Below are 27,099 nucleotides of genomic sequence, written 5' to 3'. Positions count from 1 at the left end.
CTGAAAATACATTTCCTGATGGTTCCCAAGCAGTCCAACCCTTTATGTCCTGAAGTCTCAGATAAGAGCAAATGTAATCTGTTCTTCTCATGTCTCTCATTCTCAGACTGCTCAACACTGATTGTGTGACCTTGCTTCAGTAATAAAATGATACTTGAACTCATTTGGCGCTCTCTTAAGATTTTATTTTTGCAGAATTCTCACTGCAAGTATACAAGCCACTTGATATACAATTATATTGATTAAAAAAGGTCTGAAGTGTGAAGTAACTGAAATTCTAGGTATATTGTCCAGTCAGGTCAGTTAATGAGACTGTTGCATTTCCATTACACCTAGATTTGGGCAAAACTCAAATATCGAAATAAGAAATCATGTAATGAAAATGGTTCTAATTTGGAAAAAAAAAATATTGAAAAAACCTTGTTATGCATTCACAAGGTGGTTTTTCAGGTGGTTTGATAATCCAGTTTATTGCAAAACTGTAATGGAAACATTTTAATGCATTTCCATTTTTCTGCCAAAGCCTTACATAAGGGCTTTGCCTCTGAATGATCATCCACTGCCTTCATCATCTGACTATTTTCTGTAGTAGTGACAATCGCAAGAATTTGTCAAAGACTAAAGATGTTTATGTCCTTTTTCAACATTGAGATTTTCTTTTTCATGGTTTTGAACAGAAGTCTCGCAGGACAAGATATGCAGCGAGAATGACTTTATTTGAAAAACACTGTTCAATGGAAACATCGACCCCCTACAGCGCTATCATTATCGCAAATTCTGAGTTTCAATTTTCTTTTGCCATAAAGTGTAATGGGAACGCGATTTGTCTTGACGTGATGAAAACTAACTCGTAGGTACGAGTTGCAAGTACAGCTGTGCTCCAAATAGAAGTATATGTGGCTAAATGGAGTACCTTCTACTATTGGTAAGGTTTTTGATCTGCTCTCACGCTCCACTGAACTTTCAACAGAGGCTCATTCCTTAAACTCTGAATAAGTTGTAAAGAGGTTTAACTATTAAAGTGTACCCATTTACCACTTTGGTTGCAAATATTATACTATCAAACATATCATAAGACAAAATAAAAGGTGGATGATGCCAGCTTCTTCCAAATCCTCCAAACCAATACAGAAATTCCTTTTTAAAGAGTTTCTCCCCAACCAATTTTTTTTTTCAAACAGTAGCTATATGCCATACATCATTTTCACAGATAAGAGTAAGGTTTGGCTTTTGGTGCAATGTTTAATAATTTATAAGAACACTGTCAGTAACCTCTTGTTGTGGTAGAAGACCCACTGCAAGAGAAATGCAAGGCATCCAACTTGTTCAAATTTAATGCTATGCGGCCTTCCGAAAACAAAATAATACTTGTTTTCATGAATTAAGAATGGTATTTCCAAACAAGAAAAGCAAGTATGTATTTGGAAGATTTGAGACTGTGATTGAGACTCTTAGCCAACTTGAAGAGCTAGGGACAGGGAAAGCAACCAGAAAAAGATGAATGTCAGGTCCACAATTACACAGTTTATGGGTTCATCTACCTGATGAATGTGTCTGATGGTGCTCTGACTTTGTGGCTTTTGACTTTGAGACCCATTGAAACACATAGATGTGGCCTAAACCAGTTTTTTCTTAATCTACTTTTTTACCAAGCGAGTTCGAGAGGGGGAGAAATGCAATGACAGGTTAAATAGTGCAGAGAGCAGACATAAATAATTTAATATGGTCGTTGAATCGTATGACTAAAAAATACAGTTAATTTATCAGGAATGGAAGTACTCTCTGAAGGAGAGATTTGAAGCGTGAGTGAGGATCAGAGTGAGTTTTCTCTCTCTGTCAAGCTAAGGAATATTAGTCTAATTAAAACCAAAGTTTAGGCTACATAATTGTAACATGTTTTCACGGAACAAGTGGCTTTAACCCTCACTATTTAAAGACATTCAGCTGGTTCATTTGTAACCTAAGATGTTTCTCTACATCAGCACACCTGATTCATATTAATGGATTGCCTAACTCTGCTTGTAGGACTGGGTTTAAACTTTTTCAATAAAACACCAAAACCGATAACTCCACAACCAATGGAAAGACGAATAACTCAGTCTATATATTTAGAAGCTTTGCAGTGCTTTACTGCAGCAGTTATTTACATTATTTACAAAGCAGCTGTTCAGAGAGCCAGACGGCCTTTAACAAGACAGATGTTTGGAATTAAAAATTCCCCAAGCAGGTTACAACAGTCCAGTGGAGAAACAATTAGCATCCATTCTGGGTAAATCCACCACCATGACAAAGGTTTGTTTGGCACCACTTTATCATGCTAGGATTGGATCATTGGACCAGTGTGACTGATGTGCTTTAAATAGTAGAGCGGTGTTGGTACAGGGTGTTGGAGTGCGTTTTTAGATACTCTGTAGTATCAAAGCAATTCAATCAGTTTTCACTACGTAGGTGCTGGTGCAACTTGATTGACCTTGTGTGTGATGGAGTGAGAAGAATTGAAAACCTACTTTATGGTAAAAATAGATGTTACTACTTTGAAAAATTAGGCATGACAAATAAATATGTGAATTCTCCTCCAAATAAACCTGGAGAGACCCGCCCAAGTATTGGTATGGTGTGCAGAAACATGGAGCTTTTAAGAAACTATTCATCATTTTAAGGGACAGGGAAAACGTTTAATGCAACTTTTGCATCCTAGAGGTGTGAAACTTATTAAACGGTGCTAATTAAATGATAAAAATGGAATTAATAAAAATGCATGTAAACTGAAAACTACAACAGTTAAAATGGTGTTCAGCTGATCAACTGATCACATCAACAGATGTGAAAGTGAAAAATGTGTCATGTGTTTTGATAAACTTAAGTGGTGTGATTAAAAGACTCGTGATGATTTATGGGTTAAAAAACAAAGCCATGTTTATGATTTACAACACAAACTTACAAATGTATCATTTCAAGAAAGAGGCCTCAAGGATGATCATGACAAAATGTTTGAAAAATGTAAGTCATGTGGATTGTAAAATAGTGATAACGTATTAGTTGTAATAATGTTTTAAGTAAGGACCACAAGTGCGTAAAAATTGAAGTTCTCAGATTCATCGTAAATATGTTTGATATTTATATATTTGGATTTCAAATGGCAAGAGTAGAATGGCCAAATAGCCGAACTCCTCACTTCAAAATATGACTTATCATTTATTTCTTTTTTTAGACAGAGCTAGCAGATATACCTTTTGATGAATCAAGCGCTACTTACATTTCATACAGATTGAAACTTTTTTGTCATTGGCCAATGTAAATAATCAGCCTGTTTCTCATATTTGAAATAATTTCTTGGTAGAATATTTTTATGTTTTATGAAAAAAATATTTTTATAAAGGCATAGAACTTGTTAACTTCCACAATTGTTACTGAAAGGAGCAGTAACTTGCCTATTCATTAATTCTCCTTCTTTGCCCTCCTACTTAACCTCTTTCTTCTGCATCTTCCATCCTCACCGACTATGTGCTTCTTTTTTTTCTCTGTGTCTGTCATGCCGTCTCTTAAGCACCACAGCAACCTTCTCAGAGGGATTGGTTGCCAGGAGACAAGATTCTCTCCCCATTGTATGCTGACAAAGGTGGAGGGAGTGGGTGGTGGGGTTACAATCAGCAGGACCGCAGAGAATTGGACACAGGAGGACTTGCACTCCACAATCACAGTTGTGTTATAAAGATGGGGGACAGACAGGAAGAGACGTGGAGGGTGGTGGGTGGTTGAGATGGTGAGATAGTGGCACTGGAAGGTGGAGCATGCTGATACCCTGGATTCCTAAGCCCATTCCAGGTCTCCCAGTAACCATGCTGGGTCTGCTGTGGCACAGTGTGATGGACATTACAGGAAATGATTGGTTCAGAGAGACATTAGCGGTAATGGATATTTATTTAGACAGACTTATTAAATCAGCCTTTGTGCCCACCCAATGCTCAGCTTGTGCAACCTAGACACATGTGGAAACGCATATCCAGTACTCGAGTTGTAAAAGAAAATCAGGGGTATGGTGGATTTTATCATATGGGGACAGATAATTTGTGCTGATTACAAATAATATAATATATTACAAATAATAGCAGTGACCAAAACACCTGCAGAAATACTGCAGGAATGACATAGCAGCAGTTAAATGCAGCCTTCTGTAAGCTTTAAATATCCACTGGGCTTACATCAAATACATCAAAACACAACAATAAAAAACAGTTTTCTGAACTTATCAATATGACTCTGTCCTTCACAGGATAAGTAAAATGGATCACTGCAAAAACTCAAAATCTTAACAAGAATATTTGTCTTTATTTCTAGTTAAAATGTCTTATTTTAGTAAAAAAATCTCATTACACTTAAAACAAGACTCGTCACTGGAAAAAAACATTTTCACCTGTTTCAAGTAGATTTTCACTTAAAATAAGTAGAAAAATCTGCCAGTGGAACAAGATTTTTTTGCTTGTAATGAGAAGATAAATCTTGTCCCACTGGCAGATTTTCCTACTTATTTCAAGTGAAAATTTACTTGAAACAGGTGAAAATTGTCAAATAAGTTATTTTTCTGGTGACGACTCTAAATGTTGAAATAGCAGTAAAACCACATTCATTGATGAAATGACATAAGGGATGGAAAGGGGGGGTAGCAGTTTTACAGGGGGGATGATTTTGACCGATTTTATTTCAGGGGGGATGCCATCCCCCCTCAACTCGAGTACTGCGCATATCCACACAGAAATGCATCTTAACTCTAACGGCTGACTCTGTGGTCCTGGGAAAAATTTGTGCGTATGGTGTGTATGCATGGCTGCATTTATCAGCAATCCATTTTTCATTGTTCTCCTTGAAATGCAAGGATGGCCTCTTATCACACTCTTATTACTTTCAAGGAAGAAGGCCAGTTTACTTTGGCTGTGGTGCCATTATTCTAAATCAAGGCTGGCACTCACCATATATATGCCCGTGATTATATGCAGCACACTCTCTCACTGCTGCAGGTTTTAGGATCAGTAAGATCATTTTTGTTCCAGATAACATGCTGCAGGGTTCACACACTGTACAGAGTATGTGCTGATAGCTGATATAGTTACTGATTAACATTGTGAGCTGGATTTTATCCAACATGTCATCAGGGTTGTTTGTCTTATTCCACCAAGAGAAGCCACTTGTAAAGGATGATTTTGCCTGTCAATTATGGCCAAATTGTCCATCAATCAAACAGTTTGTTTCATACAATTACCTAAAAAGTGTTTTTTTTATAATCATTAAGATTGACACAGCTCAATATTATCCTCTTTTGAGTCACAGGCTCTGATGCTGCTGTCCCAACAATTACATTCAGATAAAACTGCACTTAAAACCATATCTGTATGTGAGATATGAAACATCCTTATCTAAAACTAGTCTCTCCCTTTCCGTCACCCTCTCACTCAAGCAAACAGATTATTCGGGTTTTTTAAGAGATGAAAGCCTGAAAAACTGCCTCTTTTCAGTTTTTGACTTGCTGAATGGTAGATACCTGTAACTAGGGGTGTAACAATATATCGTGCCACGAAATTTCGCACAAAATTGATACAAAAACGTCACAATACGTGTCGTGGAGGTGACAAACTGTATCGCGATATTGGGTTATTAATATTGATCTATTGTGTTGACTAGTAACGCGCATCCGACCGCGCGTGCCGACCGCGCCTCGACCCGCGGACCAAAATCTTACTCCGCTCAGAAGAAACTAGTACCGTTTTGGTCCCGATCACGGGACTCTTGGGGGTTTTGAGCTCTGAACTTGTACTTGTGTAAGGCTGGTGTAGAGTTAAGCCTTACCTTATTAAACCTTTTTCGGGTTGTGAGTAGGATAAACACGGGGACAACTTCTGCTGAGTTCCAGTGTACTTTAATGTCCGCTCAACAGCTTAGGATTTTAGAACATCAACACAGCACCTAGTGCCGTACTATGGCGTATCACTCCGCCCAATCTAAAACAGACTAAGCACTACAGATAAACTGACTAGTGTCATTATAGTCCCTGATTTACATCAGAACATAAAGAAAATATTTATAAAATAATGAACCCTGAATTACCTAAATTACCTTCTTAACAAAAATAAATCTCCTCTTACACTTATAAGGTGAGCATGAATCAATCTTTTTTATGATGTAAAATTGTATGTATTTATTTACTTTTATTTATTTATTTATTTAATTTTAGTTGTTACATTTCTGGAAAAGAAAAAAGTCAAATCATACATGAGAGAAACTATTCAGTTTGTGGCAAAATATTTTTACGTGTATGAAACTGAAGATGCATAATGCAAACCTGACATTTACTTTTAGTTCAGTTTGTGGGAAATGGTTGGCCTGGCTTTCTCTTTAAAACTTAAACAGTTATAAAGCATTACAAACTGTAACAGGGCAAATGCACGGCATTGTTTTGTATTTTGTCTTTCAAATAAAAGACAATTTTTACCAGTGATATGTTCCTCATTCAAGGTTGTTAAAAAAAATACTGCTATAATATCGTATCGTTATCGTGACCTCAATATCGTGTATCGTACCGTATCGTGAGATTAGTGTATCGTTACACCCCTACCTGTAACTGCACTGTAATTTAAACACAAGGTGCCCAAAGCCTCTGTGGTCTGTTACCAATATAAAAGATGAATTAAACAGGTTTCATTGTGTGTCAAAAATAAGTCACTCTGGTAAACTGTTTCAACTGAATTAATTTTTCTCTCAGAAGGCGATTTTCTCTCCTTTCTAAGCAACTGTGAATAATGCCCTGGCTTAAAAAAAACATGTGATGAATTGACACAGCTTTCCCTCATGCAGATGACAAGCTGGATATCTGTTTTGACACTGACAGACACATATCTCAGTTTTCTCTATTTTGTTCCACGTTTCTCCAGCTCCTACTTTAGGCGATGGATCGCTCCCATCAAGGGCGTCTGTCAGCTCCTGTGGGCTCAAACGACCAGCTGTAACACCAGCGGCCAACAAATGAAGCTGCGCTTGTGTTTTGTAACCATATCAAATGCTGACAGACTCTTGGAGCTTCAGCAGTATTGGAAGTGACTGAGATTCCCACTCTGAATGTGCATGAGCTCCTGAGGTGTATCTCTTTCAGTTCTCTGCCACAGAGGTGGGGGGAGTTTGGGGGCTGAAATGGAGCTGAAGAATAGGAACCTGTGGTGACACCCTCAGTCCTGAGGGACATGAATTAGAAATTCTATCAGAATCAATACAAAAGGATATTAGACATCTTTTTTTGCACACATGGTTATATCAAAGATCTTCTATACACAAGATAGCGCATTGCCGTTACTGGCAATGGTTTGAAATGGTATACACTTCCGGTCTCCTAAGTGGGCGTGGCCGCCCCTCTCCCCACATCGTTTTGGAACATACAACACTAGATACGGTACAACTTTCTTCCAAAAATACTTAAATAATAAAAATAACAGTATTATTAAGCGAAGAAGCTAGTTTTATTTTAGTTTTAAACTTAATTTTATCCGATGGGAAAACGATGAGAGTCAAATCTCGCGAGAGTGTGTTGCTCAGACAGAGACAGGTCTCAAACAAAGTTAATTTTCTCCTAATCTGTCGGTCTGAAAATTGCCATTTTGGTGTCAGAATGTTCAGAAGGTTTGTGGCTTTTGAAAGATGGGTCCCATATTTACTTAGGTTACTATGGAGCGAAGGAATTGGTAATAATCTGTGCTCACGTTCACTTTTCCCATAGGACTCAATAGACTCAGGACCTACTTCCGGTCTCCTAAAGGGGCGTGGCAGTCACGTGACACAGATACAGCAACTCGAACCTTAGTGGGCTGTCTCGGTTTATAGAACGTCTCTGGTTATATCTTCTGGTTTTGCTTAGGGTTTATATAGATTATAGATTTTAGATGTAACAATCAAATTTGCTTGAGATCCAGCCCAAAGTTGAACTAAAAAGACTAATGGTCAGCTGCGTGGGGATTAAAAACATGTTCTGTGTTTCAAGCTAATAAAGAGAGGATTGCTGTGGCTTCATTGCAAATCATGAATAATCACCTTACAAAGTTGTAGAGACTACATTTTGTTTGCATGGATGCATGTTCTCATTTGCTTCTTATATGGAAACACTTGGATCAGCAAAAAGGGGAAAAGAAAAAAAAACTCCCAGGATAAGAAAAGGGGGGTTAATTTTCCTGTTAAAGAGTTTATTGTTGCATGTTTTTGCTTCTGTTCTCTAATTATCTTTACACATCAGCGCCAGCTCCATGTGTCAGTGTAGAAGTATCTTAATGGGATTCAGATGTGGATAACGGAAATCCCCTGGGTTTTATACTTCAGATGGAGTGAAAAGATGCTTTTGTTAGCAGATAATTTAATTTAGCTGTTTGTGTTTTACTTTAATGGAACAGTTATCTACTACCAGCAATGTTTTGTTTTTAATGCATACTAAATAAAAACAGCATAAATAAAGATATTATTTCCCTCCTTGATGGTTGGAAAGTGGCAGCCTGTCAGGATTTTAATACTTTAAAGCAGCATGTGACAACTACATTTTCTATGGACTGTATTCCTGTCAAGACTTAAATCTCTTATTGAAAAGAAAATCTCAACCCGGTTGATGTCACCATTTAAATTATGCTTATTTGTTGCAGGAATAAATGCATCAGTTTTTTGAGCTGCAACTTGGTGACACCATTGCCATTCCTTCACCTAAGTTGCTTTCTGTCGTATTAGTTTTTTATGACCATTTTTATTGTGTGTGAATGTGTCAAAAAAGATGTATGCTTGTTTGTTTGTAGTTTTGTTTTCCACAAATTAAAAAAACTTAATTGCTGACTAAAAACCTTTTCATAAGCATGTGAGGAATGAGAGAATTGTTCACCATTGCATCAAGCCAAAATAAATGTAAAGATTTTAATAATATAATAATACCACGGTTTTCTGTCTGATATTTTGTTTGCCCTTTGTCGTTAATCAAAGTGACAGTGTAATATCGTGCATAGGGTAGCAGTGGTCCTATCGAGCTCGCTGCAGTAAAACATAATGATTGAGGTGTAACTCATTTTGTCTCTGGATGAAAAATGTGAAAGAAAAAAATGTCCTGAAAACTTCAGGTTACAGAATATAACTATATTAAATGTTACTTACTGGAACTTTGAGTTAAGTTTCTACACTTTTAAAGCTGCACATGGAGAACCACTATCAAAAACCTTTGGTTAGATATGGAAAATGGCATAAATATATGGAATTTGTACATTTACTTAAGACTTTTATTTTCTTGCAGACACTATGACCCCCGATATATTGCATGTGTTCCTTTTATCATAAATTTCGTCTCAGTGCATCAGACTAGAGTACTGAAAGATGAGGGCTTTTTTCTACTTGGCAAGCATAACATGATAACATACTTACATTAACATGATCACATGTTTCCATTGCGAATGCAGAATATGGGACAAAATACTTAATACAACACTAAAAGAGAAACATCTTAATCAAATTTGAACTAGAAGTGTTAGTCAACATTGTATGAAGCTAGCAGAGGTAGATATAAATATAGATAATACAGCACACAGCAGCCTCTGTCATATTTTACTACTTTTGTAAAGGTATGTAGATTGCAGCTCTTAGGTAAAAAATTGGTATCAGTTAAAATTATTATTGAAAGTAAGGGTGCTTTCACACCTGTGGCCCGTTTGTTTTGTTCCGATTCAGGGGCTAAATCGATACAGTTGTTTCGTTTTTCGTTCGTGGCGTTAGTGTTCACAAGGCAAACGTCTGTACCGGTTCAGAGCTGATAAATGCCGTGCGCGAACCAGCTGCTCTCTGATTGGTCAAATGAACGCAGAAGGAGTTTCCTCTTCCACACCCCGGGATAAACAACAAGCCCCTTTCACAGAGAGGGTGCAAAGCGCAGACTGCAGCCGCCGGCTTTAGGCTGATTTATGGTTCTGCGTTACACCAACGCAGAGCCTACGGCGTAGGGTACATCATAGGCTCTGCGTCGATTTAACGTGGAACCATAATTCAGACTTTACCCATTCATTTATGTGCGCTCGGCGCAGAGCGGAGCTCAGCGGCGGGCCAGAGGCCGCCTGCCGCAGGGTTTGTGCTGCGCAAACCCTGCCCGACTTGAACATTTTTTAATTTCACCGTTCCGCGCTGGGACGAAATCTCAGCACGTCCAATAGGAGAGAAGGAGGTGGAGGCTGCGCCGACTCTTCTCCTTGCGCCGCGGTCGCACATACACAATGAATGGAGTTGTGTCGGTTGCTGTGTCGATTATGTTCTCACTACAAATAAAAAAAATGAACCGCTTCAGGGCTCGAATGGAATCAAGCCGAGACCACCTCTCCTAGGTGATCTCGGCTCGCTTGTTTTGTGCCGTTTCCGAGCGCGATTGCTGTGTTCAGATATACCAAACGTTCCGATCTTTAGGGGGAAACGCTCCCTGTTCCGGAACAACTGCTCCAAACGGGACAGGTGTGAAAGCACCCTAAGACGTCTAAGGAAAATGAATCGGTCAAGAGGATTGCAGATGGTGTATTTCTATTTAAAAGCTTTTTAAGGCGGACATGTTAAAGAAAAATCACTATTTGTAATTGAGAGAACCCACGACCAGCTCAAATATAAAAGCTTTTAATAGCAATGTCAATAGAGACTAATGTGCTAATGTGCTGTTGTATATACATAGTTGAAAGGGGGAATCGTGTGCTCTAGGAGCAAGTCATACACGTGTCCAATTTTTTTCAGCATTTTGAAAACAGTCATGATATGTCTTCTTTGAAAAGTCTTTAATTCTGTGTGAGTCTGTTCTGCTGGCTTTTTAGTCTTGTCATAATTTAGTATGTAGTGTTCCAGCCTCGACTTACATTTTTTCTTTGGTCTTTATTGTCAAGGTTTGGCCTCAGGTCTGGAAATCACATCTACAGGACCAACATCCATAGAGAAGGCCAGCGGTCAGAGTGTGAAGCTGGACTGCCAGTTCGCCCTAGCCCGAGAGGACACTGGACCCCTGGATATTGAATGGAGTTTGCTAGCCTCTGACAACCAGAAAGAGGACAAAGTGGTATGTTGTGATGTTCACAAACATCTATTTTGTAATTGATTTGATTTGATTTGTTTATTTGCACAACATAAAAAAAAAAACGGTACAAAAGTTTAAATGAACATAAAAGCATGAAAATATGTGCAGGTGAGAAAGGAAGCCCTAAATGGGCTTATTCAAAGTTCTCACCAAGAAGATACATTGTATTGAAAATATATTGTATTGAAATAATAGCAAGAACAAAAAACAAAAAAAAAACAGCGTTCCAAAAAGATAGATATAAACAGACAATTTCTCGGTGTGCACGTGCAGAAGTGAGTCCACATTAAGTGGAAGCACTTCTAGACGCTTGATCAATAAGGCTGGTCTTCAATCTCTGTTTAAAACTACTAATAGACAGTGAAGATTTTGCAATAAGTATATGAGAGTTCCAGAGTGAGGAACCTCTGTCTTTGATGGAGAACTGACTGCTATTGGTACGACTGAATGAAGAATGGAGATCCTCGAATTGTCTGGTATTATAGTTATGAATTTGTGAATTGGTCTTAAAAAAATCTTTGAAAGTACTTGGAAGCATATTTGCAAGATAAGTGCATTTGTAAATGAAAGCACATGATTGGAGTATGTTAATATCATAGATGGATAATAAATTTATTTTTTTAAACAAAGGGGCAGATGGGGCCAAATAGGAGGCAGAAGTAGCTATTCTTACAAACTTCTTTTGAGTAATGAGTAATTTGTGTAAATTCAATGAATATGTACTTGCCCAAACAATGTTGCTATAAATGAGATAAGGATAAATTAAACTGTAATATTAATAAATATAATTGGCTTTCACTTGCTCCAAATAGGCTTTGTTCTTTCCTTATGGTTAGTGCATGATAGGATTTTTCACACAATAATATTCTTTATGTAGCTTCTTTCTCAAAAGTCATAACGTGGTTTTACAAAAAAAAGATGCTGCACCCTTTCATCTGTGGGTTTTGTGTTGCTTCATGTGTTGTCCAAAAGATGAAGGGCAATACAGATTCTGTGGAATGTGTCTGTTGTTTTAGGTGTTGCATTGTACCGCATAGGAAGTGAACAAAAAGCAAGACCAATACAATGTCAGCCACATGCACCTCTGTGGAGTCTTTGTTTTCTTTACCGTTCTCATAGCTGCATACACTACAGTAGGACCAATAGGTGTTGTTTTCTTTCAAAACAGTCATTCTTTTCTAACATGGCCCTCGGCCATGAAAAGGGAGGAGTACTCAACTCTACAGGATCTCTACACACCCACAGAGCTTTAGCAAGCATGGAGATGTTTTCTTGCCATAGCTCGTTCTGGCTCCACTGACCTGCCACAGTCTTTTCATTACTCTCTTTGACCCTTTATTTTAATTTCTTTGGTGTTTTGACTCAACTGTTTTTATCTGTTTACTTTTAATGCTAGATCACAGCCTCATCATTTGACACCTTGGTCCATTGATCCAACCAGAACTACTCTCTTCCCTGTAGAGCTCTGTATTTGTACCTCTTCTTTTGCGTGTCCTAATATGTAAAAGGTTCGCAAATTGTATCATATCCCTCACTTTATTTTCATGTTGCCAAACATTTGAAGGAATTTGAACAGTCCAGATATCTCCCTCTGATTGCATTTGTGCTTCTTGACCTATCTGATTTTTCTTGTCATGCTCTGATTCTTATAGCCCCTTAACCAACATCTATTCATGCATATAGTAAAATCCTTGCAATTAGTGGCTTATTAATTCCGAGTGACTGTCTTTAATTTATGTGACAGGGTTCAATAGAATTAGGCCAATCAGCTGTGAGCAAAGCTACCACACCAGGCAGTGAAATAAGAGCGAAGGCTAAACTTTGTTGCCAGAGGCTCCTGGACACTCACAAATCACATGAAGCGTTTGCTCACATGGCTTAGATTAATGAAAAAATAGGCTGGACTTAGAGGAACAACCTGTGTTGGGGGCATTTGTGAAGCAGAGAGCTTTTCACCAGGATAAATCCACAACATTATGAAATGTGAACCTGAATAACTCTTTTTAGAAATGAAAAGATAGATTATCTTGTATCAACATGTGCATATTAACTTGCTTTAATAATTCTGTTTCTATTATCATGCCTCATACTTCCGCTGTATTTTCATTGCATTAATGCTGTCAGAAATCATGCCGCACATTATCCATCCAGTTCAGGGTCTACAGGAAACTGATGGCCCCCTTTGGCTGACATATCCTACATATCATCAGTGTCGTTTTGTGTTCGGCGGAGCATAGCTAATTCAAGTTGCTTTGTTGGATTTAAATGAGAGATGCCAGGCATGCCTACATTACCAGCAATTTGCATATTTCTCTCATAGTCTGTCTACAGATCGGCTGTGGGGTTAGGGTTAGGGTGTGCCCTGAGTGTTTGCCACAGCAGTGAGAACTATGACAAAAACAATTATGGAGGCCAGATCTAGATCGTGTGAACAGGGGATTAAATTACTTACAGAAATATGGAGCTACATCCCTTGTCACATATATTGTGTCTTTTGTGCTTTGTTGCAACAGCAAAGCCTTTTGTTCACTGATATTACTGCAGAGAGGGAATTTGTGTATTATAAAATGTTGAGAGGATTTAGGATGCATAACCATGGCAGTGTTTACTAGCACATGCAAATGGCTTTTATTATTATTATTATAGGGGGGAAAAGACCCAATTCTATTTTCAGATAAAGACCTTAACCTTATGGAGGAATTTAGGCTAGAGATGTTTATGTGGCGGCAGCACTTGGAGCCATTTCAGTTAAAAGCCTCAGTGGGAGTGTAAAGACAGAATGCTGTTCTCACTGAGCTCTGCAGGTTGTTTGTAGGATACAGGTATCACAGCTCTCTGCTTTGCCTCTCAAATAAGCCGTGTCTCTTCTCCTTAGTTCCCTAAGCAGGAGCACCATCACGTGACAATGATGTCATTGTAACCTGTGTCCCGTGAAACTGAGGGTAGCCAACAGAAATTCCTCTGCAGACTGATCTACCCACTGAGAGGAGTGTGGCAGGTGTCATTACTGAGTACGCTACCAGTTATGAAATACAGCAAACTGAAGGTTGTGCTCTCCCGTCCCTGCTTCTGCCGCTTTCCTAGTCTGTTGACCTTTTCATGTTGTTTTTGCAGGCTTTTTATATGGATTTTTCTCCCTCTATTGAATCATGATTCTCAAGGTTATTGTTCTTTTTTTCTTCTTTTTAATCATTTTTTTATTTTTATTGAGGTGTTTGTGATGCATGTAAGCACTTCAGTTTGCTTGTAAAGTGGCTCAAGTTAGGGTTCTTGTCTTGTTAAGCCTCAGGCAATTTAATTTCCTCTCTTTTTTGGTCTCACTGTTATTGCTGTTGATGTTCTGATCCCCAGGGGGGATTGCAGGAATCTGTGTCCATCCCCTGAGAGTAATGTGAAATATTAACAAAGTTGCGTGTCTACCTGACTAATGTGTACAAGATGGGCACTAGGGATGGGCGGTATGGACTGAAAAATGTATCATGATAATTTCCGGCATTTATCCCGATAACGATTAAAAAATACCAATTCAACTCCACCTTTTCAACTATAAATCTATCTCGCTCTCAGATCCGCCAACGGGAATTTATCCTCTTCTTTCTTTCTTTCTTTCTTTCTTTCTTTCTTTCTTTCTTTCTTTCTTTCTTTCTTTCTTTCTTTCTTTCTTTCTTTCTTTCTTTCTTTCTTTCTTTCTTTCTTTCTTTCTTTCTTTCTTTCTTTCTTTCTTTCTTTCAGGCTCATTTCCTTCCTTCCTTCCTACCTTCTTTCCTCCTGCTCTCTCCTTCCCTCTTCCCTTCCTCTTTTCTCCCTTCTCCCCTTTTCTTCCTTCCTTCCTTCCTTCCTTCCTTCCTTCCTTCCTTCCATCCTTCCTTCTCCCCTTTTCTTCCTTCTCCCCTTTTCTTCCTTCCTTCCTTCCTTCCTTCCTTCCTTCCTTCCTTCCTTCCTTCCTTCCTTCCTTCCTTCCTTCCTTCCTTCCTTCCTTCCTTCCTTCTTTCCTTCCTTCCTTCCTTCCTTCCTTCCTTCCTTCCTTCCTTCCTTCCTTCCTTCCTTCCTTCCTTCCCGTACGTTGTGGATTTAACGCAGAACCATAAATCATTTTTACACAAAAACTTTATCAAAGGGAATTTATCGTTTTTACCGCGAGATGACAAATTCTTATCGTGAGGAATTTTTTGGACGGTATATCGTGAACGGTAAAATATCGCCCATTCCTAATGGGCACTTATTATAGAAACTATTATAGCAACTTGGTGTAGACATATCAGAACCTCCCTTTCTGTTGTTATTTTCATTTTTTCCTACTTCCTTTGAACATGTCATTTCCTCATGGTTGCTTTATCCTTCCTCTCCTCGTTCCCCTCACTCAGAGGTATTTATGTGGTGATGTTGATCATGACACAGAAAAACTGCTCGTCTCCCTGGAAATGTGAAAAAAATACGACTGTGTCTATAAAAGAGAATTAGAACTCTTTTCATTATTAGTGTTTCTGTCATCCTCCTTTTTTCTCTTATCCCTTTTATTTTGCAGTCTCCCTCCACCACCACCCCACTGCTAGTTACTTGGTGCCTTGTTGGCTACACCTGGTCTTTATTTCTAGGCATTTCCTTAAAGGTCCAGACTGTGTGTGTGTGTGTGTGTGTGTGTGTGTGTGTGTGTGTGTGTGTGTGTGTGTGTGTGTGTTTGTGTGTGCTTCTTTTGTTGACACAGCAGGTGTTGATTTAGCTCTACAGTGTTTGCTTTGTCCTTTCCACCTTCATTTTCCTTGTTCGCAGAAAGGGCAAAATGGCACAGGCTGTCAGTTTGAAGGGCACTCTGCAGATAAAAGATGGGGTACTTTCTCTCTCACATGGTTTTGGTTGGTTCAGTGAAAAGGCCCTCTGTCTGAGAGAGACTAGAGTCTTTATTCTGAAGAAAGGACTACATCTCAAACTTTCCTGTGTTTTTTTTTTTGTTCTTTTTGATGACCAGGTGATTCTGTACTCGGGGGACAGGGCATACGAGGATTATTATGCCCCCATGAAGGGTCGAGTCCACTTCAACTCTGCAGACCCAAAGAACGGTGATGGCTCAATCAACCTGACGGGGCTGAAATCATCGGATTCAGGCACCTACCAGTGTAAAGTTAAGAAGGCTCCAGGTATCCGCGGCAGGAAGATGCTCCTGATTGTCATGGGTGAGTGGATGGGGCACTAGAACAAAACACAAGACTAAATACACAATGCTTTTGAGCCAACTGTCTTTTTATTATTTTCTGTGTGCTTACAGGGTAAATTCTCCTTCTGCTATTGAAATGAACCAAATCACACGCTCATTGGCTATTTTGATGTAATCCACTCAAAAATAGAGAGCATAACCTTCCCAGCAGCTGTAGAGCCTCGCTTTGTATTACAGTTCTGGGTAGAACCTAGATATTGTGTACTTTTTTTCTGCCTTTTTTAATAGTAATTCAGACTTTTTCTTTCTTTTTTTTTAACTGTTACAAATTGTCATAGTTGAACACGAACATCAGTATGTTTGGTATATACATATTGATATATACATATTGATTATATAGCTGTTTCCAGCTTATTAAAAATACCTATTTTAAACAGGCCTTGAATGTCTTAAAAACAAGCTTTTGATTGTTTTTGCTAAATGAATTAGAAATTCGGCCTCTGAGTCATGTCTTTATCTTCTCAGTCTCTAACCTCATTCTCTATGCGGGATTCTGAGTGGGCGGGGAGGCTATGATAATGAGGCACTGTGCTGATTGGCTGCCTGAATGACGCGATACACCGCTACGAAAAAATGGCAGAAGCTCCGGCCGGTGGAGTTAGTTGTGGGCGTGGTTTCACGCATCGGAGGCCAACCTATGTAAATCGCTCCCGTCGTCACGTAACAACGGGCGCAGAATCTGAACGGCTCATTGAAACCACATCAGACTGCACGGCTCATCCGGGCGGCTGTACAGACACTGCAGAATTTGGTTGCTTTCCTCTTTCTCTGAGTTGGCAGGCTGAGGGGAGACCACTTTATTATGTTAAAGCAAGAAAAAAGTGTTTTTCATAATAGGTCCCCTTTAAATACAGATTTTAAACATGGCATTATAATCTTCTATTAGTTTCAACTAATTGTGTTAAATCAAAAATAGATCGTAAAAAGATATCTTGACTAATGCCTTTGCAGTCTTTTCTTTTTTTCCGTGTGCATGGGGAGTAATGGGTGACGCATCACATCAGAGTTAGTCAGATGATTCACTCCCTGGGCAAGCACACTGTGGCCTCGCTGGTCATTCAGCCAGCTAAATGATGTTGAAAGCAAATCGCCTTCCGAAACATGCTTGCCATTTGCATACGGGAAAAACAGACCACATGTGAAACCTTTATCTGTGTTGTGATGCAAGTTTGATGTTTCGCTGTTATGGAAACTGTTATCAGAATAGTTTCTCGGGTCTATAGACAGGATGGGGTTCGACTAAAATGGCTGTGTTTCAGTGCTAGCTGGGTGGTAAACAATTAGGTTCTCTGTTGAAAGTGATTAATCACAGCAAATGATCTCAATTATTGTGGCTACAGCTGCCTCAATAACCATTGACACAGTTCTTGGATGGCTGATAAACAAAAACCGATCCAAACGGGAGAGGAAAACATTCATTGGCAATGAATACGTTTTTCCATTTCCTATAAAACAATTTCCTGCCTACTACAGCCCCAGTGGATAAGATCATCAAGACTGCTGATTTGCATGTTGTAGGACTGCATCTATCAATAATTCAATTAATCGAATACCTCTTATTATTCATATTTAGTTAATTGAATGGAATCACAGGATTACATACGTTTGCTGTATTAAAGATCATATACAGGATAAAAGAGAAAAGACAGGTTTCGATCATGATCTGTTACTTGGTAACATACACACTTCAGTAGCCTCTATCTGTTGTCATCGCACGACTGCACTTTTGCTGTAGCAGTATTGCTTTTGTCCAGTCTTTTTTATTTATATTATGTCTGTTCTTAGGGAGTCAATCTGCAATGAAATGTGTGTTCTGATACAATGATGCTGTACATTTTAAATGACAATATAAAGATCTATCATCTATCTGAGTTCTTTATAAATGCCATAAAAATCCATTTCCATGTTGGGACTTGTGCATTTAGCTTCTGCAGAAGTAACCATCAACACAACTATTTTCAACTTTAACACATTCTGCATCCTAGTGGTGCTTCACAAGACATAGTTCCCTTTATACGTCTGATCATTAGCATGTGACATTTGATTTGACACAGTAATTTCTACACAAGCTAAATGTACAAGTCCCTACATGTAAATGAGAAGATTTCTGAGTTAAGATCTTTATTTTGTCACTTAGTCTAGGTTTATTTATCAAATTCCAGCAACCAGGTTGCCAGGCTGTATGCACCCTTATCAGATTTAGGTTAGGTTATTGAATACACAGGGAAAATTGTATTATACTCTCTTATCAAACTCGTGCTTTGAGCAACACTAAATAATCCTCAAAACACTGTAAAAGATTTAATCAATTTCTTTTTTTTTTCTCCTCAAAGAATTGTTTCAGCCCTACCAAGTTGTTGTTATAGGCTTTTCTTCCTTTTCAAACGGATGTTTTATAGAAAACTACTGTTTCCTGTCCTGCAGAACATGTAAATGGCAAAGACTACTTCACCAACTTTTATATTACACAGATACACATGAAACATGATGCAGTACAGAAATTGTGAAAGTAAATACGAAATACTAAAATGCTAAGTACAGTAGCATAATGTGTCGTCCCCCCCGCCCCCTGGTGTAAGACAGGGGTTGAATGAGTTGTCCAAATGAAAAGGATGAAAGGATGTTGGTTTCTGAATCAGCTGTTCGCTACTGTGAAACTCTAAACAACCTAATAAGTGATAGAATTTGAAATCTAATTATTGTTTTTAGTTTATGCGAGTAGATTAACCACCATTGCTTATTCTCACACAATAAGCTTTGATTGTGGAACGACAAAGCTGTCTTCCAAAATGACCAGCCTTTCCCAAGTTACAGCACCATTAGCAAGATGTCTGGTCTGGCATCACTTCTATCGATGCCAAGAAATTTAATTACCAGATGTCACAAATCTAGTTTGAAAATGTCCTCAGTTTCTACTGTAAGTAACAGCTAAACTATCATTCAACTAATATCTGCACGTTAACAAATGATGACACTGGGTTGGTAATTGCTTGTAGTTATGTTTTTTTATTTTTTTCATTTTTCATTTATTTATTTATTCAAACAGGTTAAAACAAAAACAAAATAATCAGAATGCATAAAATGTATATACCGAAAAAAAACAAAGAACAACAAAGAAAACCATAAGCAAAACAAAGCAAATTAAAGAGACAAATCTATATGTAAATAAATATTTCCTGTTTGAAAGGGTGTAGGATGAAGTTTCAAAAAACTTTTCTAGTCCTACCCCTTTAATGTTCTGTTTTTACCGTTTCTTCATTTCACACAACTTCAAAAAGAAAAGCATAAAAGAAAAGAAAAAGTGGTTCATGTGACCATTTCCATTTTGTATCCATTAAGAGTAGTGTTTTTAAAGATTTGTTTAAACTTACTTAGTGATTTGCATGATTTCATTTCATCTTTACAGTTATTCCACAATTTTTTTGTAGGTGCATCTGGTGTCTCTCTGATTTCCCTGAGGTTAAAGGGATGAAGATGTAGTTTCTCTGTGTGAACATGCAGCCATCTTTAGGTGTAGGAGAGATTGCTCAAGGTCACAATAGTTGAAAGGCTGCTAGGGTTTGACCACAGGGGCAGGGGTGTGCTAAACAGAGGAACATTGACAAGGAGAGGTGTGGACATGTGGCCTCCTCTGCATTTTACCTTGAGGTTGATCTTGTCAGAAGGTAGATAGTCTCTAAAGTAGAGGAGACATGCTTGCATAAGTCTACACTAACATAAACATAACCTCACATTGATTGGGTGTTGCTGTGTCGTCTTACAAACGGTAGCACGCACACACACACACACACATGTTGACACCTGTACTGTGCACATTGTCCAGATACTGTATCGGAGGTGGCATGTCCTGATGTGTGTTCTCCTCTGGTCGGAGCAGGTTGTTGAAGTTGACAGTAGGAGAGTATCCACCTGCAGTTCAGCGCTGCATGTGGGCAACGCTTGCAACTGTTGGTGGCTACCGCTACTCTGAGCAGCCAGCTGTTCACCTGTATCTGAGCGCCAGACAATCCTCCCTCAGTTAAAGATCTCATTTCAGAGCTCAACAGTCGGTCTCATTAATTCGCTCTGTCTGGCTCAGGTTCCCACTGCTAACTCAGATTTCACTTTACTATTCAACAACCAGTCATTCTCTGACGCCATTTATCTCTAAGCAGTGATGCTACGATCTAGCCACCCTTTTTTATTTATCTTCTCACAAGATAAGCATTGTTCAACTCACAAATTTCAGTCATTGTTTATTTAACAGATCTCAGGTCGGAGGTGTTGTTCCCCTTCAGCTTGTCACCTTCATCTGAAATCTAAAGATGAATAAATCAAATCATGGGACAGCAGTCCTAATGAGAATTTCTGCATGCTATACTCCTCAGACTTAAGTTGACTTTGAGCTTTATGAGATACATTTAAAATGCCATATGTCTGACATTTACTATGTTAGGAGCAACACAAGAGCAGAGAAGAGCAGGCCAGTGAGTTAGGAGTCGTATAGCCTTTCGTTTCATCACTCCACCATCTGTCCATCAGTGCTAGCTTCATATTTGGGCTGCTGCTCTCTCTGTCCCCCTTTTGTCCTTAGGCTGTGTCTGTTTATTAGATTAATAAGAGCACCCTGTGCTGTCGGTGTACTGTTAATCCTTGTGCTTATCTCTGCTAAGCTGGACCCTCCTGCCTGGCACCTGGTTTGAATCTGGAGAGCCCCACTACAGGGTGGTGTTGTTACAGAAACTATTACCACACCATGATGTCAGCTCTGTCAGCGAACACGGGGCACAGACTTTGGCCTCAGATTTTCTCTATCCAAACATTAGCCATCAGAGTCCCTTTATTCTCTGCTCTCCCTCTCCTGCATCTCCCAGCCATGCTCAGCGTGTCTGAGCTTCACGGGAGTCCATCTGCTTTTAATTTAGACTTTTGTTTGTTTTCAAATCCCCCATCTCATCTCCTGCCCACATACTGACTGACTGGGGCATATTTGCTCACTTTTTTTTCTTTCCTTCTTTGGGCACTCGTTTCAGACAGAAAGCAGCTCCTCCTTAACTTTGAATGCTGCAAGAATGTGTGTTTGTGTGTCCAAAGAGGCAAAGCCTCATTGTTTTGTGTAATTATCCTGAGTGACAACACCGTTTCTTTCCCCTCCACAGTGCGGCCGTCCAGGCCCAGGTGCTACACCGACACAGCCACGGAGGAAGGCAAAGACGTTGTGCTGAGGTGCACGACTAATGAGGGAACCAAACCAATCAAGTACGACTGGGAGAAGACCAGTGGCACCAAGCTGCTGCCAGCCTCCGCTGTGACGGGTAGTTAAACTTCTCAGAAATAGAAATCAGTTTTCAAATCCCCCTCACAGGCCCCATTTCTGCCCAACTGTGTCATCTTTTCATTTACGTGTTTTTTGCCCTCAATACAGATCCTTTGGCGGGCACTGTTAATGTGAGGAATGCATCTGCCAGCGCATCTGGTACCTATCGCTGCGTTGCCAGCAACCGTGTTGGCGCAGAGGAGTGTACGCTCTACGTGAACGTGACACCGCGTGAGTACACGGCCTGCTTTAATGTTTACGTTCAAACCTGCATTCAGCCTGTTTCACATTAGGAGCAGTTGCCATTTTACTAAGCTGTGACCTGATGATCAGCTGGTAAGTAAAAAATGGGGAAGAATTTCAGTTTTAGTTGTGCAAAATCTGGTTTACATAGAAACTCAAAAGACAATAGAAAGCTGAAGTATTGTAAATAATACTTCCCCCCTGGTAACCCAGAGATACAGCTGCTATTAAAAAGACAGTCTAAGTCTGATTTTGACAGTGTGCCAGCTTCTTCAGCCGTAGAAGCTCTGGTACCACATGGCGTGACAGTACCGTCATCCTGCGTGGGTTCTGGTGCTTGTTGGGAAGTAGTTAACAATCTGAGTTTTAAGGGATGTGCGCTCAGATGTGAAGAAGCTGTCAAACAGCACTCATTCTTCCTTGACACTGACATCTCAGATATAATCCCAGCAAAACCATGTTTTGTAATGTAATTGGGGACACATGTACTTTGACGATATTACCAATTAGGCTTCCTGAAAATATGTAATCCAGACACCGGTGGCTAATTTCATTCAGCTAGAATTTACTGGAAAAGCTGCACGTTATGTTCTCCAGCTCATCATAGTCCTGAGCAATCGAAGCTGCAGTCATTGCAATACTTTTCCAAAGTGTAGGGCTACATTTCTGTGTTTTTATTTGAGGGGATCAGCTACATGAATGTCATTACGATGGAAATTGCAAAGCCTTTTTCTCCTTTCTCTTGTCTCGTCCAGCTCCCAACACTGCAGGGATCATCGCAGGATCCATCATTGCCGTACTTTTGATCCTCATCCTTATCGCCATCATTCTCTTCTGCTGCTGCCGTGCTCGTCACAGGAAGAAGTACGAGAAGGAAATCTGCAATGAGATAAGGTACGCTCACTAAAATATCTTTAGGATATTACTCACAGATGCACAAACTCTCCATTTGTTGGATGAATATGTTCTATTGCTGCTCTTTGCTGTGTGATGAAGAATGTATTTCAGGTTCTGTAATACCGGATTAAAAGTCAGCATAAAAAAAAGAGAGTATATGTGATTATTGCTCTCAGTGCCATGGTTACATTAGACACACACACACACACACACTCACATACACACCATTCCACAAGCATGTCTCCTACACTCCCAACAACCATGAAAATGGTTTTTCTCCATCAGCGGTTTTTCTTTTTTTTTTCACCCCTCCTCAAATAAACAGCTGTGGTAATCAGTTTGAAAGCTTTGTTTGCTCTGTGGATCCTGTGTCATGTCTGCCTCTGGCTGCCACCCACCCCCACTGCAGATCCACCCCCCCCTCTCCATCCAACTCTCCATCCGGCCTTTGGGCTCGCTACAACCGCTGGGCTTACTATCCCTCTGCTGTGGACTGAATCTGTCTAAGACCACAATGTGACACTGCTCCTGCTGTAGGACAGAGCGGATTAGACCAGTGGGCCCGTCTCGTACGCAGACACCCATTTGCTCCTACACCACAACACGAAGCTTTGGTCCAAACAAGATGTGGCCCCTCAGGCTGGGTTTGATTGAGCATTTAACTGGATTATTGCTGCTTATTAGTTGTTAATGTGGTGGCAGGGGGAATAGAGGGCATAGCTGAATTTGAATGCTCTGCTCCATGTCTACAGGCTATCACGCAGTCAGTATGACTTAGCAGTGCAGACGGTCTCGACCAATCACACGGGCCCAGTCCAATTATTTGCCCTTTTTTTTTATTGAGTCAAATCATGTTTCGCTCTTGAGGTGACTCATGCAGACTCCTTTAGTCTTTGTTTTCCTCGCTGCTATACACCTGTGCTCAGTCACACTACATCATGGTTTACAGCAAATCAAAAAATCCATTTTCATTTTCTTTTTCGTTGACTTGCTTGCGTGCTCATCCTGATAGTGAGCCTGTTGTGTTGTCTGAATACGCTGCCGTCTCTGTTTGCCCGCAGAGAGGACGTGCCCCCACCGAAGAGCCGCGTTTCGACGGCACGCAGCTTCACCGTGGGCAGCCAGCGCTCCTCCCTGGGGTCCATGTCGCCCTCCAACCTGCACGAGTACGCTCTCAAGCCCCAGTACGACAAAATCCCCTCCTCGGAGGAGTACGAGAGGCCTCCCAGCCACGTTCCTCTGCCCCCTCCCTCTGCCGTCAAGATGGCCGGCCCAAACCTCAACCGTATGGGAGCCATCCCCGTCATGATCCCTGCTCAGAGCAAGGACGGTTCCATCGTCTAGCGTGTCCTCTTTTTTTTTTTTTAGAAGGGACTCTGCATCAAGGGACGGGAGTGGAAGAAAGGAGGACACAAGCCAATGATGATGGAGCGAGAACTGGGCAGGCTGAGCGGCCTGACGGTGGCTCTTTATTATTTAAAAATGGGAGTATCTTCCTCTTACGGAGACCTGGCTCTGCTGTGTGTTGACAGTAAAACAAATGTGCTCTACTGGAATCACAACAGAGCACGTTAACTTTTTATCAAATATGAAATAATAAGAAATACAGCTTTTACTCATTTTAACTTCTGGACTTTCTCACAAAAACTAGTGTGGGTATAGAGCAAAATGGTCAACATACAAATGGTATTGTACATACGTGAATGCATGTGTTTTTTTTTGTTGTTTTTGTTTTTTTTATATATAGATTCTCTTGCTGTAGATCCACTGTATGTTCAGACAGATCCAGGCCCCTCATCGACACACTGTACAGCTGCATGCATGCACATTTGTATAAAACTGCAGCTGTGCATGTGTGTTGGAAAAAAAAAAAAAAGATTGTTAAAACTTGAATAGTTCATTTATTTCTTTAAATCCATGTGTATGATTCTTAGTTTAAATTTTTTTTTAGTTTTTAATGTTTAAAACAGAAATGTATTGCAAGAGATCAGACCTGGGAAAAACCGAGTCACTCATGGGAACAAAATTAGATTCATTCCTTGGACCAAGCTGAAACGTGGTGGGCTTTTTTCTGGGTAACCGTTACTCTGTTGTCTGAAGTGCCCACTCCGGATCAGGGTGGGGGATATGAAGGATAGTGATTGGCTCATAGCGAGGGGGAGTTCAGGCCACTACTTACGATTGGCTGGATTATTGCTTCTTGACCACGTTTAAACAGGACCATTGTCCAGCCTCCTCTCCAGAGTTCTTAGCAGGGCTGCATTGGCCTTAACAGGGACAGCTGGAGAGCAAGGTTCACTGAGCAATCAGCTTTGATTGTATTTGAATGACTCAAGGCTGCCAATCTCGCTAGCAACTAGGACAATTGGACTTCCTCTTTTCTACACACGCACAGCAAATTAGCAAGACAAAAGCACAGTCTTAATTTATCCTCGCACTGAGCTACATGTAATCCTCCGTATGTGTTACTGCACTACAAAGAGGCTATATATCGATTAACCTTCTTTCTGTGGTTAATGTGAAACCTTTCAAGGCTTTTTGTAGCATTAATGGGAGATTTTAATGAAGGATGTTAATCATGGGTGCATGAAGAAAGTTCCCGCTGTGAACCAACTGATGGGATTTGGGATGCTGCGTACTGTTTCTCTGCATCTTCAACCACTTTAGTTTGACCTTAATTTGCAGTCTCAGTGTAGGTTTTATCAAAGTTGCATAAGCCAGTCCTTGTAGCCTTTGGGTAATGTTATTCCTGTACATGCCTAGCCTTCCATTGTTTGGAAGTCCTAACATCTTATCCTGTCTTTTACTGAACAAGGAATAACACTATCAATATGTGTTGGGCTAACTGTTGTTTCCTCTCTCTGATGCCTTATTTCTCTCCCTTCTTTTAGCCTTAAACTCCTCCCGTTGGTTCACCCCTCCTCAGCTGGATTTTTATGACTTATTTTGTGCCTTGTTGCCCCACTTCAGTTGTGGTAGAAAGTCCGCCGGTGTGCTCTTTGCTGTAGCGTCTTTCTTCACGGCCATCTGTCTGAACACCAGTAATAATCGTCGCACAGTGAGGTTATTGATTGTTTTCTCTCATCTCAGTTGGATCTAGTCTTGGATTTCCCACTCCTACTCTCCTCGTAGCAGTTCTCAGACTACAACTTAATGTGTCTCACACTTTCTAACCTTTTATTTTTCTATTGTTTTTTTTTTGTTTGTTTTTTTTAAATATACATATATCTATATATAAACTTTATTACTGTAATCTTAATTTCAGTAATTGATGTGCTTTTATTATAGAAAATAAATGTCCCAGCTCTGTGTATACTCTACCTGTCGATGTAAGGATATCTAATGAAAACACTGAATGAGTGATTTATTTCAACGGATTTGTGTGTGACGCTCTGCAGTGCTGTGCTTAAATCTTTATCTAAAACGGAGGAGATGGGGTTGGGCGGCAGGGTGCAGATGTTAGGGGGTATGCTTGGAAGTTTCCGACTTTGTCTGTGTGAAAATGCACGTTTATATGAAAAGGCAGGCAAGACTGACCACGTCTCTTGATGTCACTCTATTTAGGTAAGGAAAAGTAACACCTGGGCCAGCCTGGACAAAGAAATGATAACAGTCAGTTGGGCTTAAACACTGTTGTGTGTGTGTGTGTGTGTGTGTGTGTGTGTGTGTGTGTGTGTGTGTGTGTGTGTGTGTGTGTGTGTGTGTGTGTGTGTGTGTGTGTGTGTGTGTGTGTGTGTGTGTGTGTGTGTGTGTGTGTGTGTGTGTGTGTGTGTGTGTGAATGAATGATCAGGTGTGTTGTACATGAGGGGGATTTGTAGACAGGATGGTGCCCTTGTAGAAATGTAGTTACTCTTCACCTGCTGGAGCTCCGGGGGATGACGGTCCTACTGTCACCTCCTGCTCAAGACATTAACGTCAACTACTATTAACAATATTAACAGTAGCTTGGAAATGAGCGTACTAATTCTCCATGAAGATCTCCTTTGAGGTTTGCACTCTGCGTGAAAACCTGTTTTCTTTGTGTGTATTTTTGTGCTGTATTTTTGAATAATAAAAGTCTTTGAAATAGACTGCGGTCCTCCACCATGTCTCATTTGGTTGATGACATCTCCCGTCTTGTGAGCGACTAAAACTTAATTTACGTCCTTTGCTGTGGCATTTGATCTCTGAAGACTGTCTGCTTTAATTTTAATCAGCCGGTGAAATCCGCCCCTAACACCAGGTGAGGTGACTTTCTCACCACTTAATGATTGTAATTAATCAATATTGGGCCAGGCACAATTGCCTCCTGGCATCTCTGACGCACTCGGCTCGGCTCAGAATAAACTGAGGTTTGTGACCCGGATCCT

At 39.9% G+C, this 27,099-nt stretch overlaps 1 protein-coding gene across 1 annotated transcript in view; it reads left to right on the top strand.

Annotated features, from left to right (window-relative positions):
- The window catches only part of cxadr (CXADR Ig-like cell adhesion molecule), a 49,837-nt gene extending 23,004 nt beyond the window's left edge, over positions 1 to 26,833 (top strand). The window contains exons 2-7 of the mRNA XM_061740183.1: positions 10,914 to 11,083; positions 16,068 to 16,272; positions 21,452 to 21,607; positions 21,718 to 21,840; positions 22,608 to 22,746; positions 23,811 to 26,833. Of these exons, the coding sequence (XP_061596167.1) occupies positions 10,914 to 11,083; positions 16,068 to 16,272; positions 21,452 to 21,607; positions 21,718 to 21,840; positions 22,608 to 22,746; positions 23,811 to 24,093 (1,076 nt within the window). The 3' untranslated portion in view covers positions 24,094 to 26,833. The remainder of the gene's footprint in view (positions 1 to 10,913; positions 11,084 to 16,067; positions 16,273 to 21,451; positions 21,608 to 21,717; positions 21,841 to 22,607; positions 22,747 to 23,810) is intronic.
- The last annotated feature ends 266 nt before the right edge of the window (positions 26,834 to 27,099 follow it).

This window comes from Cololabis saira, chromosome 14 (assembly GCF_033807715.1).
Source record: "Cololabis saira isolate AMF1-May2022 chromosome 14, fColSai1.1, whole genome shotgun sequence".
NCBI classification, from domain to species: domain Eukaryota; kingdom Metazoa; phylum Chordata; class Actinopteri; order Beloniformes; family Belonidae; genus Cololabis; species Cololabis saira.
This window is presented reverse-complemented; position numbering and strand designations above follow the sequence as displayed.